Source organism: Podarcis liolepis, assembly GCF_965112155.1.
Source record: "Podarcis liolepis genome assembly, chromosome: 11".
In the NCBI taxonomy this organism is placed as follows: domain Eukaryota; kingdom Metazoa; phylum Chordata; class Lepidosauria; order Squamata; family Lacertidae; genus Podarcis; species Podarcis liolepis.
The window spans coordinates 16,001,985-16,018,870 of record NC_139565.1 but is presented as its reverse complement, the minus strand read 5'-3'; the positions used below and the strand labels follow the sequence as shown (position 1 = coordinate 16,018,870).

The window sequence follows — 16,886 nt, the reverse complement described above, 5'->3', positions numbered from 1 at the left end:
CAGCTTAGCCAACAAGAAGGGTTTTGAAGCCAAAGAGAATTTACAGTAGATTTGTTAACAGTAGACGCACACTATGAAATTCTGTTCAGAGGGACAAGAATGAGTAAGATTTTTTTTTATTATGCGCTATTTAAGATTTCTTCCCATTACTGCATGTCTAGAGTAATTATATCATCTTGTTGGGGAACTGAATTTCCTAAATGATTCCTGATTTTGCCTCTAGTGAATAAATAGTCTAACAACTAATAGTGAGTTAGATTCTTTTAAGCACCAGCATTGTGTATTCCAAAAGAGAATTAAACACCCTGGACTACAGACATTACTGCTAGTGCGGGGCCAGGGCTTAGTAGGTTTTAGCTTCTGCCCTGAAACTTGTACTTTCAGCAAGGCAAATTTCCCCAGCATCAACAAATCTATGGCAAATTGAGGGGGGGGGAAATCCCCATATAACTTTGGGATTATTTTAAGAATTGAACAGGTTATTCATGCCAACTTTGAATTTAGCCCTTTGGGTCTAGCTCTGGAATTACACAGAGTCAGCATCATAAACACAATGCCAAACCTAAACATTCTCATTTTCATTGATTTATTCCAGACTGCCAATGAACAATTTGCATTTATTAAAGAGTTGGTAGTAGAGAACACAGGAGAAGATGAAAAACTATAGTGTACACTACTAATTCATTAGGCAGTGTTTATTTATACAGTCATACCTCGGGTTGAAGTAGCTTCAGGTTAAGTATTTTCGGGTTGCGCTCCACGGCGACCCGGAAGTAACGGAGCGTGTTGCTTCCGGGTTTTGCCACTCACGCAGGTGCTCAAAATGACGTCATGCGCATGCGTGGAAGCGGTGAATTGCAACCCGCGCAGTCGTGGGTTACGCTCTACTCAGGATGTGAATGGGGCTCCGGAACGGATTCCGTTCACATCCAGAGGTACCACTGTATTTAGAGGACTAAACGGACTATGAAACTACAATGTGCTATCTGTTTCAAGTATGTGACAAAATAGGCTTTAGAACACATGGTGCAGTTCATCTTTGTAAACACAAGCAGCGGGAAAGTAGGCATTTCTGCAAAAGCTATTTTCATGGCAGAAGTGCTAGCACAAGTGGGAGTCAAGTAACAGCACGTGCACATGCACACACATACCCCAGGAGCAGCAGTGGTTGGCTCTGATACACAACCTGCACTGTGCCAAACTCCTGCTGCCTTGCCCCTCTCTTTTAGTAAGCGGAAAAGACACACAACATTCAGGAGACGAAAGAGCAATGCAGTCCCAGCCACAGGGCCCCAGTGGCCGTAATGCTGAATGGTATATGATATTCTAGTGTTGTGCAACACTTCTGCTAGCCCAAGCTACCCACTGGGTCCAGCTGTTCCACTACGTTAACAATGGGGACCTCACTAGCAGAATGACTGTTGTACTAGCAGCTGCCACCATTGGCTCTCACCCATATTTGTTTAAACTTTATCACATCAAACTGTAAAAGTGTCTCTTACCTACACAAACACGACCATCAACTCCCACAGCTAGGCCTGGCGGACAATCGCAACGAAACGAGCCCTCGGTGTTAATGCAGTGACCATTCATGCAGATCCCTGGTTGATGGCACTCATCAATATCTGGAGGAAAATGTATGTTTTACTGATTAGTAAATGAAACCACGATTTTCTTATAAAAATGTGTAATTGCGGCCTTCTAATGTCATTCACCAACTGCTTCCACCGAAGATTCATATGTGGATTAAATAAACAATGAATAAGCTCAGGGCAAAATTTGATGAAAGGGCACAAACCTCAACACTGGCACAATTCAGTGGAAACTTTTCCTATGTCAGTACAAGTGAAATAAGTAGGAAAGAAACAACCATAGTTCTCTCTCTCTCTCTGTTTGTGTGTGTATAGAGTCAAGATTGCCATAATATGGTGTCTTACATACCAGTACAGTAGCGCCCATTAGGAGCCAAGACAAAGCCCGGTTTGCAGATGCATTTGAAACTTCCATCCTCATTTATACACATGCCATTCAAACACATGTTCGTAGTTGTGCATTCGTCATGATCTAGAAAAACGAATTAGTAGATATATTTAATCCTTGAAGAAACTACTCAAGATCTCTTTCAAGATTTGTCTCATTTAATGAGAATCTTTCTACCAAAAAAACAAATGGGTGAAATCACACAAAATAAATGGCAAATCTTTCTTTTAATCATTTTGTGCCAAACTTGGCTATACCTTAAGTGAGTGGTCCAACTGGAAAGTGAAAACTTCAGTTCATCCACTTTAAACAAGTGGACATGAAGGGCATTCACAGTGCACATCCTCTTAGCATTTTCTCAGGGTGCTAAAAATTATGGCCAGTGCATTTTGTATTAATTGAAGCATCCCACCCACCGTCAAAGGCGGCCCCACATATAAAGCATGGCAGTGCTGCTTAAATCAGAATTTAAAGTCGGAATCTGAACCTGGTTTCATATCCTGGTTTGCAAACAACATTTAAATTCAGTTCAAAAGTTCAGGCGTCTCAGAAAACTGGTTTTAAATAGCCAGAATCTAAACACTGGTCAGACACATGGAAGGAGAAGGGGGGGGGGGACAAAGAGCAAGGGCATGGCCCCATGATTCATTATTGGCCCAACAGTCTGCTTTATTTTATCTCCATTCACCACTGAGAAATAAAAAATGCCTGCAACTTTTGTTCCTAAAAAAAAAAAAAAAAAGGATTAAAAAATGCAGAAATAGCTGCCCCTGCAGGATAGGTAAAGCCTACCAAATTACAGGCAAATGAGGCTTGGGGCTTTTGTGTTGTGCACCTTAAAATTTGCTTTTTTTAAAAAAAAAAAGGGGGGGAGGTGCAAATCCTTCTGAGGGCATGAATCCAGCCAAATTTCAGAAGGATAACTGCAATAGCTTTTTTCAATATGGACCAGAGTGTACTACATGTCAACCTATTTTGTAATTAACTGGCAAAGGCTAAATAAATAATAAAGTTATGTTAAAATTGAATTTGTTATTATAAAAAAAACCCCTGAAATGGTAGCTGAAATTTTAACAAGCCCACAGTATAGTCTCAGTATATAAATTGTTGATGTTTAACCTATGAATATACTTTATTCTGTGCCATATGGCAGGACAGCATGGAAATTTGCACGTTTTATTAGCATTAAAAGTGAACAAACAAACAAAACAAGTTATCTCATACCAACACAGTTTTTCCCATCAGTAGTTAGTTCAAACCCAGCATTGCAAATGCATTGGAAACTTCCATCAGTGTTCACACATCGGCCGTTTTTACAAAGCACGCCGTTCTGGATACATTCATCAAGATCTGAGAGGGGTGGGGGGAAACAGAGAATAATAACAATATAATTATCAGCTAGTTTCAAGGAGAAAACAACAAACTGCTTCAGACCACTGGGCCAAACCTCAGGTTTACATACCCCTTACTTAATGAAAATCATATTTTTTCAATTTTGCTGTTGGAAAGCAAACATGAAGCAGTTTGTCAGTATGTTTGAATTCTGTTTACAGATCTAGACTTGACACCACCACTGTCCCATGACTTAGTGCAATGGAACTCACATAGCTAAATTTAGCTAGATTGTGTCCTGTACATTTGAGATGTGAACCCTATAGCTTTAATATATACCAAATATCAAGTATTTTATCTGTCCACAATCACTTGATTTTTCAAATGCAAGCAGATTTGACAAAATCTGCTCCTGTAATAACACTTCTTTTCTTTCTTTTTGTTAGCATCCGTCTGTCTCGAGAGACAATAGTGTGTTCCTCTGGGGGCGAAATGAACCACTGAAGAATCACAGCGCCTGCTGTGGCTGCAGAGACTGGTGACTCATAACTGCTACTTCCCACATTGTTTTTGCTGTGTTAGTAGCACTGAACTCCGGGGCACAAGCCCGGACAGTGTGTATGGAGGTCCTGGGCTGGCCCAAATGACAAGACCTCCCTGTCGGTCTCACTGATATGGTCCAAAGGAAAGTACAGCAATACATTTGGCACCAGCTTGGCTGCAGCAGGCGCCAGAAGGAGGCGTACAGAGCACCATCGAACCATTTTACGGAGTCGCATTCCAGATTTGTGTAGGGTTTGTAAATACTACATCACTGTCACCGTTTGCTGAAAAGGCGATTCAAAATCGTATTGATAATCTAAGGGGGGTGGGAGATCAAACTCAGGTCAAATATGAGCACAAGTAATTGCAGAAGTATTGGCCTTCTTACCAATGCAAGCCTGCTTTGTAGGTGTTCTCTGGAAACCTGTATGACATTTGCAATAATAAGAGCCAGGTGTGTTCACACAGTCTCCATTAGTGCATGGATTTGATATGCACTCATCAACATCTGTTGATATCAGAAAAGAAGACAATCAGATTTCACGAGTTATACAAAAAAGCTCCAAAAAAGTACAATTTCTGAACAGAGAAATAAATTTCACTTTCTTCAGCAGAAACTGACTCAACACACTAATCTAAAAAAAAAAATGCTTGCACCATGATTCTCAGTATACAGTCATTACCTAATACAGCCCACTCAGTCTGTTTTCAAAAATATGCAGCATCTCATGCTTTTTAAATAAAAAAATAAAATCTAGGTAGAGAAAGAAAATAAAGCAATGAAGAAATATAAATATACACTTGTCACTAGATTAATAGGACTGAATCACAGAGTTATTGTTTCTCCATCATTAATTTGCCTTTCTGTGTTTTGGAGATGTGCCTGGCTGCTGATTTTAGGATAGGTTCAACACACTTGGATCATGCAGAAAAACAAAGTATCAGGATTGACAAACACATAGCATCACAGCAGTCAAATGCACTCACAAGACATGGCTCTTCACATGGAGGAGGCTGCCAAATGTAGCTTAACTACAGAAAAGCAACCATGTGAGCCCATTACTTGCTGAATATAATGCAACCCCTTGTTTCTGTTTATGGACATTTCCTTAAATCAACAACCATTCGTATTTATGATTTTGAAAAAAGTGTTTTAGTTAACAGCCTGAGCACACACCTGGGAAGAGGTTAAGCAGCTGTTTATGGCACAGATTTTCATATGGCATAATAGTGAGTTAGCTTCCTTCCTTCCTACTTTTTGCAGCAGCAATTAGATCATGCACAATGTCTTCCTTAAAGTGGGAGAACTGTGTGAATACTGTAATGAGCAGTGATCAAATGAAGGAGAAGAAGAGGAAGAAGAAGAAGAGTTTTGATTTGATATCCCGCTTTATCACTACCCGAAGGAGTCTCAAAGGGGCTAACATTCTCCTTTCCCTTCCTCCCCGACAACAAACACTCTGTGAGGTGAGTGGGACTGAGAGACTTCAGAGAAGTGTGACTAGCCCAAGGTCACCCAGCAGCTGCAGGTGGAGGAGCGGAGACGCGAACCCGGTTTCCCAGATTACAAGTTTACCGCTCTTAACCACTACACCACACTGGCTCACAGTGGTGAAGCCCCCGTCCCCATCTATGCAGATAAACCTTATTACAAAGGTAAAATGGACAACAGTTTAAGAAACCCATTTCCATTTCACCTACGTTGTAGGAGCTTCTGGGACTCTATGAAGCTGACAATACATTCTGAACCACTTGTGATTTTCATCTCTGTGGTGAAAAGGCAATAGTTTCTTGTCAGAGCATTCCCATTCCCAGTCTTTTTTCTTCAGCCTGTCCTTTCTTCCTGGGATCGCTTTCAAACTCTTGTTGCATACAAAATGTGATGCTTCTTTTGCCTTTCTTTTTCTGGGTTAAGTCCTTAAGTTTTAGCTCTGTTGTTCCTTTCTGGAAACTTTACAGTGAGCTCCTGTTAGTTTGGCTAAAGCACTGGTTTTCTGAGCCGGCTGTAATGAGCAATTGGTAGCCTGTCCTCCAGCAGGAGTGGAACTAGAGGCTGAAGAGGGAAGCTGTTCCCTTCAGCACAAGACTATCCCCCAACCCATCACTCACAGTTTCAGTGGGGACAACTCTCAGGATACAGGATCAGCTTCACATGCGTGTTCCCAAAGCAAGCATGGAAACGGGGCTTCTCTTTGCAGGCTTTGTACAAAAACTCTCCAAACTTGTCTACCGTATTGCACTTCCAACTCCCAACTTACGTAGGGGTTATATTCCAAGGAACCTCGTTTATGTGAAAATGTGTATATTTGAAACACCATTTAAAAATCATCAAAACAGTTTCCTCAACCCTGCCGCTGCCTCACCCTGTTCTGCCCTCTTTTGTGGCATTTTCTGTTCTGGGTTCAGTGTGATGCGCATGTGTACAGCCACACACATATTGGACATGCCTAAAATGGTCGCTGTCTCTCTTTTCTCTCCCCTGAAGACCTTGTGCAAGAGTTTGCACATCAAGCTGCTAATAAATTTTTACTCAGTGTAAATGAAATCACATATAAAGAGGATTCCAAGTTATTTGCCCACACCAGTGAAAAGTACGATATAAACATCAGAAATCTAACCTGGCAGATTATGACAATATTCTATCTAATACTATAGACCAATTCCCCATTTCTCATGCAAAACCCCCAGCTTAATTTCACACCCCACTTACTTTTGAGCATGTAGTTGAGAAAACTGCAGCAAAGCCATAAACATGAAGCAATATGAAGAGAACAGGATATATTAAAATAATCAAATGTAGCAGCCATTCAGCACTGACTTTTATAATTTTCTGTCTGAATTGTACACAGTAACTTGGGGATTCCTCCTCCCCCACAAACTTCCCTGTAGAATTTGATTATTTTTCTAAGTAAAAACATTTTGCACTCATGCACAGCAAGCCAATCTGTCGCTGGATTATTTGTTTCCGCCCTCAGCAAGCACATAATGCCAATAATTTCATCAGAACAAAGCCCAAAAATTAAAGCGCTATTGATATTATTTCAGCTAGGCCACAGGTCCTCATGAATGTGTTGCCTGTTATATCCTGTCTGTTAACTTCATATGAAAATAAAAGAACTTCTTAAAGGAATGGACTGTACTGAACTGTTAATATATTCATGGGTGGAAGATATTTATAAACAACAAACATAACACTCCTTCCGCCTCGGCATGGTTTCTTCGGAAAGAAAATGCTAAGTTTACAGAACACATATTTACTTTATGTCCTATGCAAATACATGTACTCTGTGTGATAAGCAAATCTTTTAAACGCAGCCAGCAGTTCGCTTTTTTCACTAAATTCATGTCTACAGGGAATATTTCTATTCAGATCAACTCGTTTAAATTTAGTAAACTCCCATATTACTGCTGGTGGTGGAAGGGAGGAAAGATAAATGTACAATGGCTTTTCAATAAGGAAATGCCTGACAAGAGTAAAACTCTTACTTTTTGTTGGAAACCTTTCTAAAGAAACAGAATCTCCTAGCAAATGCCCCCCACATGAGAACACATTGTCTACTTAGTGCTATTTTGGCTTTTCTCTCATCTGCTCACTGTACCTCTCAAAGTACCCTATTATTGCTCAAATGGTTTTCCTTTGAACATTTTCCAGCTCTCTAAATGTCCCAGCTGCTCTCTTTAATGCCCTAGCTATTGTGGGAGTTCATTACAAAGCACTTAGTAGTTTATTTTGTTTCACTGGGCAGTCCAGTTACTTGAAAGCTAATATCCCAGTGAATAGCCTTACAGATTAATACATACATTGTTAGAACTGTGGAGGTGGTTGCTAAACAGCTAGAACACACTAAGTAGCATCTTTAAACTGTTGCTTCCAAGTATGTTCTAATAATTCAGGAAGTACTGCCATATGATACAGCATCCCTAATATTAGATTGCTAAACCTCCAGAAAAGTGTTCTCTTATTAGTAGCTCGTTTGATCATCTAGACATTACACAGAGTTCCTTGTTACTTCCCTCAATAGTTTCTCTCAACCAAGAGCGGCCTTGGTGGACTGCCAATCTGACCAGAGGAAGAGCTGGAGAGCAGAGACTGCTTAAACTATTGGCCATTTTTTGTGTGTGCAGTCCAACCATGCAAGATGCTCGATACATTTTGTAGAAAGTAGAAGAAAACTAGTAAGCATTTGCATCAGTGTACATAAGTGTTTATAAGTTTTATATCAATATGGTAAAAATAAGTGACAATATAATTCTTCATAGTTATCACATTAATCTACATTTCATTGCAATAAAGTCTCAAGAGCACATTGGGGGCCTTTTAATATTTCAGCATCTTTATAGAAGATATATTTCAGTATCTCTGTAGAAGAGGTATTTTAAAGATGCTTACAGATCGGATGAAAAGCAGGTGAAATCGGAAGTTGCACTCACCAATACAGTCTCCATTTGCATCTTGCTTATACCCCATATTGCATTCGCATCGATAACTGGAAATCGTTGGGATGCAGCGTCCATTTAAACAAAGATTTGGATGGTGCTTACAAATATCTATTGTTTGATTGAGTATTGCTAAGGGGAGGAAAAAACAGATCCAAGTTCTATTACAACATTAAAGTTAGGTCCAGGTGATCAAATGACTTTATTTTCCATAGTATATTTATTTTAACTTGCAATCAGCAGTATTGACAGTGGTAGGGGATACTCACTCTTTCTCTCAACTACTATATATATATATATATTACACACACACACACACACACACACACACACACACAAATACACATCAATTATCCACTGCATGGAAAAACAGTCAAATATGGCAACTTACTCAGCCCTGTAATGATGGGGCCATTTCCTGTGGAACCTTGGCCACCAGTCCCTACTCCAGCCCCACCCACACCTGGGGAAAAACCGTTTCCTCCAGGAAGGGGGATGAATCCTGTTCCTCCTGGGCCATAGCCATTTCCATTTCCTCCAGGAAAGAACCCATTTCCTCCTGTACCACCAGGTCTGGAACCCCCGACGACAGGAATGCCATCTATGCACAGCCTGCGATATTCATCTAAGAAAATGAAAAACAACACAGAAGCATTAATATCTTATCTTTTCACAAGGAGGTTGGAACATACACCAGTTCATCTATTTTGGAAAATAAGATGATCACTTAAAAACATACTACAGTGGTACCTCGGGTTAAGGACTTAATTCATTCCGGAGGTCCGTTCTTAACCTGAAACTGTTCTTAACCTGAAGCACCACTTTAGCCAATGGGGCCTCCTGCTGCTGCCGCGCCGCTGGAGCACGATTTCTGTTCTCATCCTGAAGCAAAGTTCTTAACCTGAGGTAATATTTCTGGGTTAGCGGAGTCTGTAACCTGAAGCGTATGTAACCTGAAGCATATGTAACCCGAGGTACCACTGTATTACTTATTAGAGATTTTGCCACCTCAATTAGCTTTGGGCACAGCTAATTTTTGCAAGGTTACTCCAAGAGTTATCATGACTCTATTATCAACTATTCAGCAGCTCAAAAATAGAGTATATTCTTTCTTCTACCTTGTTTTAAGTCCCCCAAGGCTGACAGAATGACCGCTCCCCGCTTAAAACGGGGGGCGCCCTTTGCGTGGACGCGTGCAGCCCCTAGATCTGGAGCGGCTCCAACAGCATAGGCTTGGCTTTGCCTCCCCTCAGGTGGGATACCTGGAGGTCTCCACCTACCTCAGTCAGTTGTCCAATCCCACCTGGGGGAAGCGTTGCCAAGGAGACCAGGCCAGGTAGGGGAGGGATTACCTGCCCACACAATAGAGGGAGGATCTTACCTAGGAATCCTCACTTGGCTCCAGAGCTCAAAAATAGAGTATATTCTTTCTTCTACCTTGTTTTAAGTCCCCCAAGGCTGACAGAAAGAAAAATATACGTCTTGCACCGATATGAAATTTGCTTCTGGAAAGGGCGTAACTTATCAAGATAAACCATAATTTCTGTACAGTTTTAGATTATACTGTTTGTATTCATGTAAATGTTCACAGCCATCTCCAAATGTGTACTCATGTGAGTAAATATGGAATTGGCCGCCATCACTAACCATTGTCTCCTAGTTCAGTCACATTAATTTGCTAAGCAAGCACTGGAAACAGCTGGGAACAGTCATTTAGAATAATACACAAAACCTCAGCCAACTCCAAGAGAATATATCTATCCAAGTTATTTTATTGTTTGGAATAGGCGGAATATTGTTTACATTAAGATTGTTTAGAAAACATTTAGGGATTGTAAAGGGAATAAAGTAAGGATGAGGATATGAGTGATATGGAGCCAGATCACTATGGAATGCAGGTGGTATGTGTTGGGATTAGCAAGACCAAAAAAAGTTCAAAGGGAACTCTGATTTGAGGGAGGTAAAAGCAGGTCACAAAGACATCAAGCATTTGGACCAGGAGAGACTTCAATACAGCAAGGCAGATAATAAATATAAACATAGAAAACTAGCATTTTCTTATGTTAAAAAGACAGCTCTTTTAAGCGAATGCATTTTCCTGGAGGATTTCGGTTTTATTTCAGACGTTTTCTGCAAATTTGAACGTTTCTCTATTCAAACCTCTTCCTCCCAGGTTATTTGGAGAAATAAAATGAAATATGGGTGCCTTGTATCCTTCCAGTTCAATTTAATATAACAGTTAAAAATATGCAGTACAAGGAGTCATTATTTCTCTATATCGAAATGAGCTATGATTGCTTTAAATAATCACGGCTTTAATTTCAATAGTAATAGAAAGAGGCTGTCCCTTAACAGTAACTGATCAGAGAGAAGTGCAAGCTGGGACCTTCATGTACTTTTGAAGCAAAATGCAATTATATTTTCAAAATTGGTGCAATATTATTCCAGTGATCCTAACTAAAACTGGGCATATAAAAGCACTCACCAGAACCTCTAACAGGACACATTTCCGGTACGGATCCAAGTGCCCAACAACGTCCAGATTCACAGCAGCATTGCATTTTGGTAAATCTGCCAGGAAGTTCTTGTGCGCAGCGACCATTCACCAGACTGGAGAAACATGTACCTGCTCTTTGATCTGAATATGGATCATGAGAAAAATTACTAACGGACTGTTTATATAAAGTATTTTAAAACATTTTCTTAACCCTAGGAAAGCAATTAAACCAGGCATAGGCAAACTCGGCCCTCCAGGAGTTTTGGGACTACAACTCCCATCATCCCTAGCTAACAGGACGAATGGTCAGGGATGATGGGAGTTGTAGTCCCAAAAACATCTGGAGGGCCAGGTTTGCCTATGCCCGATTTCAACAATTTGGGCAAACAAATGTAAATATTATCAGTGAAGTAGAACACATTATGCAATGTGGTTTATGGTTGTCACTTCTGTGCAGAGAGCCCATCTACAACTGGCTGGTACAGTTGACAAATGACAACCATGCAGACTAAAAGGCCATAAAACTCCTGCATTCATGCTGTAAGGCAGAGATAAACTGGAAGGTAGCATTCCTTGCTGTTAGCAGACCTTGCACAGCTTAGGTACCTTTTGGAATAACCACTTATAGTTTCTGGAGTTCAAAGGCTATATTCATGTAGGAAATATTTACAGGATGAATGGAGATGAGAGAGAAAATAACAGACATCTTGTCTCAACAAGTTGGGAGAAAACAATAAACCAAATTAACTCAACCTCTAAAAGGTGGATTCGACTTAGACAGAGGGGCTACAATTGCAGGCTAGATTGCTAAACAAACAGTGCCCTCTGGTGGTTTAAAGTAACACATGCATTAACTAGAAACTCAAGAGAAATAAATGTATTTGCTTTTCTCCCCAACTAGCTACCAGATGTCAGAAGCTTTTAGGCTTTGCCTGTTGACATACAAGCACAGAAATAAATACATCTTCTTGACCACTTTTCCTCATGGGGCGTGAGAGGGTACTTAGGCCAAATGAAATAGCAATCTTTTCTGTTGATGTATTCTAGCTTCATAGGAGTATCTTTCAAATATTGACTTTGTGGTTATAGACACCAATCCAAGACAAACTTTACAATATTAAAGAAGAATCAAATTAATCTTAATAAGAAATCTATCGGAGTTTCCCCTTCAAGTTCATTAGAGGCTGGATTACGTAAATAATATAATTTTAGTTTCCTCATGTCTTGTTTTCCAAACATCACAATTAAAGTTGAAGTACATATAGTTTGGAAATGACACAATCTTAAACCATGGAAGTAGACTATAATCAAACTGTATAAAATTATTGCTGTTATTGTTGTATTTCTTATCCACCCTTCACCAGAAGGTCCCAGAATCTTTTTTGCAAACACACCTCCATTTATTTATTTTAATGGTCAGTGCATGCAAGGATCACAGCTCCTTCCTCTACAAATAGGGAGATTGTGGGATGTGACCAGTGTTGTATGATGGCCGAAGACGAGAAAGTTAAAGTTCATAGACTAGAAACCTTAATGAACATGTCCAAGGAATAGTAGGTTGGAGCTGGTCAGCAGTGAGCTTCAAGACCGCCCAAAGGATCCATAAAATAATATACTTACCAATGCAATGAGAGCCATCTGTCGATGTCACAAAACCACGTGGACAGAGGCAAAAATAACTTCCCACAGTGTTGGAACATTCACCAGCATCACATATTCCTGGAATGAGGCTGCACTCATTAATATCTGGAAACATAAGCAGATGAAGAACACTTTTAAAATCGTTTTTCTTCCTCAGGAGTTCCTGGATGAGACTGATTCCTATATGCAGCAGTTCCTGGATGAGATTGATTAGCTAGATCTACTACAATCTGTGTTCAGTCCTGATTTCGGAACTAAATCAGCCTTGATTGCTCTGACCTTATCATGAGAGATGGGGGAGCGCAGCCCTGTTACTTCTGCTTGATCTCTCAGCAGCTTTTGATGCCAACAGACCATGGTAGCCTCTTGGACTCACTTAATGGGATGGGTATCAGAGGCACAGTATTATGGTGCTTCCACTCTAATATTTAGGGTTGCATTCAGAGAGTAGCACTGGTTGAATACTCCTCAGCCCCCTGGCATTTGTGGCACAACTTAAGTTCAGGTACCCCAGGTTCCTAAACATTTATATCCCAGCTCATTTCTGGAATTAACCTGCAGGAACCTTGTTAGTTGCCCCTGCTCCTCACCGACTGGCAAGGCTCACCTGACGGCAACAAGAACCCAATCCTTTAGCATCATCAAGCCTTTAGTGTGGAATGCTCTGCCAACAGATGCAACAGGTGCTGTCTCTTTTAATATTTAAATGACCCCTGGAAACTTATCTATGCCATCATACTTATGCAGGCAATTAAGAAAATATCTACCTATAAAAGCTGATCTCTGGTTTTAAATTTGTATGTGCTTTTTATTGCATAAACATATGTTTGTTGTAAACCATTTTTGATGTGTATTATGAATACAAATATTTATACTGTGCTCTAACTACAGCACCTGATGTGTTTAACATACGGTCTGTGCTAGTAAATATTGGACTTCTTTAAGTTCCCTGTGCCAATGTATCACACCTGCCACAATTGTATATATAATGTTACCAAGTATGCTCAAATGCAATACAGCATGCTCAGTAATGACAACTGGAGTTAAATTTCACTACACAACAGAAAACACTTACAGTTTGATTCTAGTTGCCATTACTGAACATGTGGAGGATCATACACGGTGTAATGTGTGTCAGGAAAAAGCACGTTTATATTTAAGTCTGCTTGTTCTAATAAGCATGTACCCCAAGAATGAATTACTCCAAAGTGACCACAAGAGGGTATAAAATGTATCCCTTTATTTCCACCAGGATCAGACAAATGTCTGCTAATATACCCTAGGCTAGAAATGAAAAGAGTACATTCACTTTCACTGCAATTCAGATCTCTACATCAAGGGTTTTTTCCCTATGTTACAGTCACCAAGCAGATCCCTGTATAAGCGAATGTAGTGAGAAGAAAAGGCGGTTTGTATAGTAGAATTTGTGAGCTTCTCATGGAAAGTGGGGAGCAGGGGGCGGATTATTTCTGGACCTTAAACAGAGGATTAATTCCCGAGAGCATCTCATACACATAATCTTCCTGACAAGAGTATGTTTCACAGCAGGATCATTCCATGTTGCATTGTGTTGCATTGTGTCATTCTGATGCCAAACACACAGAAAGGGAAGTTTATAATATAGTTCGTAAGTTATAACCTCATAGGGGTGACTAAACCATTTCAGAACAAATGTTTTGCTTTCGTTCTGAAGTAGGGGGAATTGCTCATCCTTACTTTCATTCTGCACAGGGCCACAATTCTTAGATTTTCACTCTACACATAATTCCACAAAGCAAATCATTGCCTACAAGGTGTTATGTGCTACATCACCCCTCAGAAAAGTCATGGAACCGCATTGTTCAGTCTTTATGAGTCCTGTCCTCAACTAGATTGTGTAAACCAGGCATGGCCAAACTTGGCCCTCCAGCTGTTTCGGGACTATAACTCCCATCATCCCTAGTTAACAGGACCAGTGGTCAGGGATGATGGGAATTGTAGTCCCAAAACAGCTGGAGGGACATATTTGGCTATGCCTGGTGTAAACTAATTCAGTCTTCCCAAGTCTATAAGAGACTATGCCAGGACCAATCCCACTCTAGGTAGTTTCTCCTTCCCTTCCCCTCCCTTCCCTTCCCTTCCCTTCCCTTCCGTCTCTTCTGTTGTGTTCCACTGACTCCTCTGCTTGTCCCGTCCCCCCTTTGGTCACAGTCAAGAACCTAAAAGGGGCACAAAGCCTTGTTTACATGCTTTTAAGTAGTTTTTCATATCCTGCAGCATTTCTCCTACGAAAACAGGGACGTCCCATTCCGTAATGATAATTTTACTATTTATACCCCACACATCTTACTGGGTTGCTCCAGCCACTCTGGGCAGCTTCCACCATATATAAAAACATAATATAACATTAAACATTTAAACAAACACTTCCCGATACAGGATTGCCTTCAGACGGCTCAGGGGTCGGATAACTCCATACCCTCCAACATTTCTTCAGGAACATCCTACCATACCTTCCAACATTTCTCCAATGAAAATAGGGAGAGCATAAGGAAAAGTGGGATATTTTGGGATCAAATCAGAAACTGGGATGGCTTCTCTAACCCAGGGACATCCCTGGAAAATAGGGATACTTGGAGGGTCTGATTTTTCTATTTTTAACCTGACTGGGAAGGTTCAAGGAGGACCCCAGATTTCTTGCTTTAATAATAATAATAATAATTTATTATTTGTACCCTGCCCATCTGGCTGGGTTTCCCCAGCCACTCTGGGCGGCTTCCAACAAAGATGAAAAATACACTAAAATGCCACATATTAAAAACTTCCCTGAACAGGGCTGCCTTCAGATGTCTTCTGAATGTCAGGTAGTTGTTTATCGCTTTGACATCTGATGGGAGGGCGTTCCACAGGGCGGGCGCCACTACCAAGAAGGCCCTCTGCCTGGTTCCCTGTAACTTGGCCTCTCACAGTGAGGGAACTGCCAGAAGGCCCTCAGAGCTGGACCTTTAGGTACCTACAGGCTCAAAGGAACCTACAGGTGCATCTAGGGGTTGGCAAAACCAGCCCCTCTCCCTGGAGGGGGGCACCAAAATCACCTATCAGACTATGCAGCATATGGTATATGGCCTGTGATTGTGTTGCCACCTTCTAGACCTCTTGTGGAGGAGGAACACACAAAGAAGGGCCTCAGATTGTGATTGCAGGGTCTAGGTCAGTTCTTATGGGGATATGCGGTCCCCATTGGTTCTATGGTGTATGCCTCACACTGTACTAAAATGCGCAAAGCATTAGAATAGTACAGTGGTACCTCAGGTTACATACGCTTCAGGTTACATACACTTCAGGTTACAGATGCTTCAGGTTACAGACTCCACTAACCCAGAAATAGTGCTTTAGGTTAAGAAATTTGCTTCAGGATGAGAACAGAAATTGTTCTCCTGCGGCGCGGCAGCAGCAGGAGCCCCATTAGCTAAAGTGGTGCTTCAGGTTAAGAACAGTTTCAGGTTAAGAATGGACCTCTGGAACGAATTAAGTACTTAACCTGAGGTACCACTGTACATGCTGTTTCTTTTCTTGTCTTTCTCCATGTACTTTATTTTCCTTTAAAAAGAGAATGTGTCTTTTTCTGTTCCCTTCTCTCAAAAAGAAAAAGAAAAGAAGACAAAAGGGAGGGAGACTACCAGCATATAACTGGTGAGAGGGGGAGCTTAAAATTTTCATTGCTTTCAAACCACACTGTGAAACTTGACAATACTGCTATGCTCTTATACTAACCATATAGTTGTTCTTATACTATCTCTAATATGATTCTCACAAAGCAATGCCATTTTATAGTGACCTCTGGTACATGTAGTCAGAGCTCCTTGTAAATCTCTTTATGCAATCTATCACCAGTTAAAAGTTGCCAGCTTTCAGGTTTTGTAACGAACTTGGAGGCTGGCCCAGGTTTAAACTGGGATTCATTTTGTTCAAGCTTAGGCCAAGTTTCCACAAACCTTGAACTGACTTATGTTTTCCATTTTGAAGCTATGTGAAACTCTGTAGGGTTTGTACGTCTCAATCTATAGCCAGATGATTCTGCCTCAGCTGCCTTTTAAGTTGGATAAAAAGAAAAACGAAGAACATTGTCCTCATAATGTTCTCATAAAAGGAGTCCAAATCCTTTAGCCTTTATCTATAGCTATGGAATTCCTCACTCGAAAGGTGTTCAGAAGTTGTCACTGGTGCAGAATGCAACAGTTGCTTTGTGCTAGGACACTGGCTTTCTATAGCATTCTGAGCCTATTCAAGGTGCTAGTTTTTTGTATTTAAGACACAAATTATGTATATTAAAGTGAATACAAAAAAACAGCTAAATAAATAAACCATGAGGTCAGTGTCAACAGAAAGCTTGATAAAAAAAGGCATCTGTTTCATCTCCCATTTGATGATTTGAACAAAAAAAGTTTAGTTCATTGTCTTGTTGTGTTGTGTATGT

General features: G+C 40.5%; 1 protein-coding gene across 2 annotated transcripts in view; it reads right to left on the bottom strand.

Moving 5' to 3' along the window:
• Positions 1-16,886, bottom strand: part of FBN2 (fibrillin 2) — a 143,424-nt gene that overhangs the window by 75,459 nt on the left and 51,079 nt on the right. The window contains exons 8-15 of one of the 2 annotated variants that reach the window (XM_083464365.1): positions 12,410-12,535; positions 10,778-10,930; positions 8,684-8,917; positions 8,287-8,424; positions 4,244-4,363; positions 3,205-3,330; positions 1,942-2,064; positions 1,503-1,625 (exon numbers count right to left, since the gene is read on the bottom strand). In XM_083464365.1, coding sequence (XP_083320491.1) covers positions 1,503-1,625; positions 1,942-2,064; positions 3,205-3,330; positions 4,244-4,363; positions 8,287-8,424; positions 8,684-8,917; positions 10,778-10,930; positions 12,410-12,535 — 1,143 coding nt within the window. Of the gene's footprint in view, positions 1-1,502; positions 1,626-1,941; positions 2,065-3,204; positions 3,331-4,243; positions 4,364-6,565; positions 6,589-8,286; positions 8,425-8,683; positions 8,918-10,777; positions 10,931-12,409; positions 12,536-16,886 lie in introns of those variants that run through there. The other variant, XM_083464366.1, reaches the window with a different exon arrangement.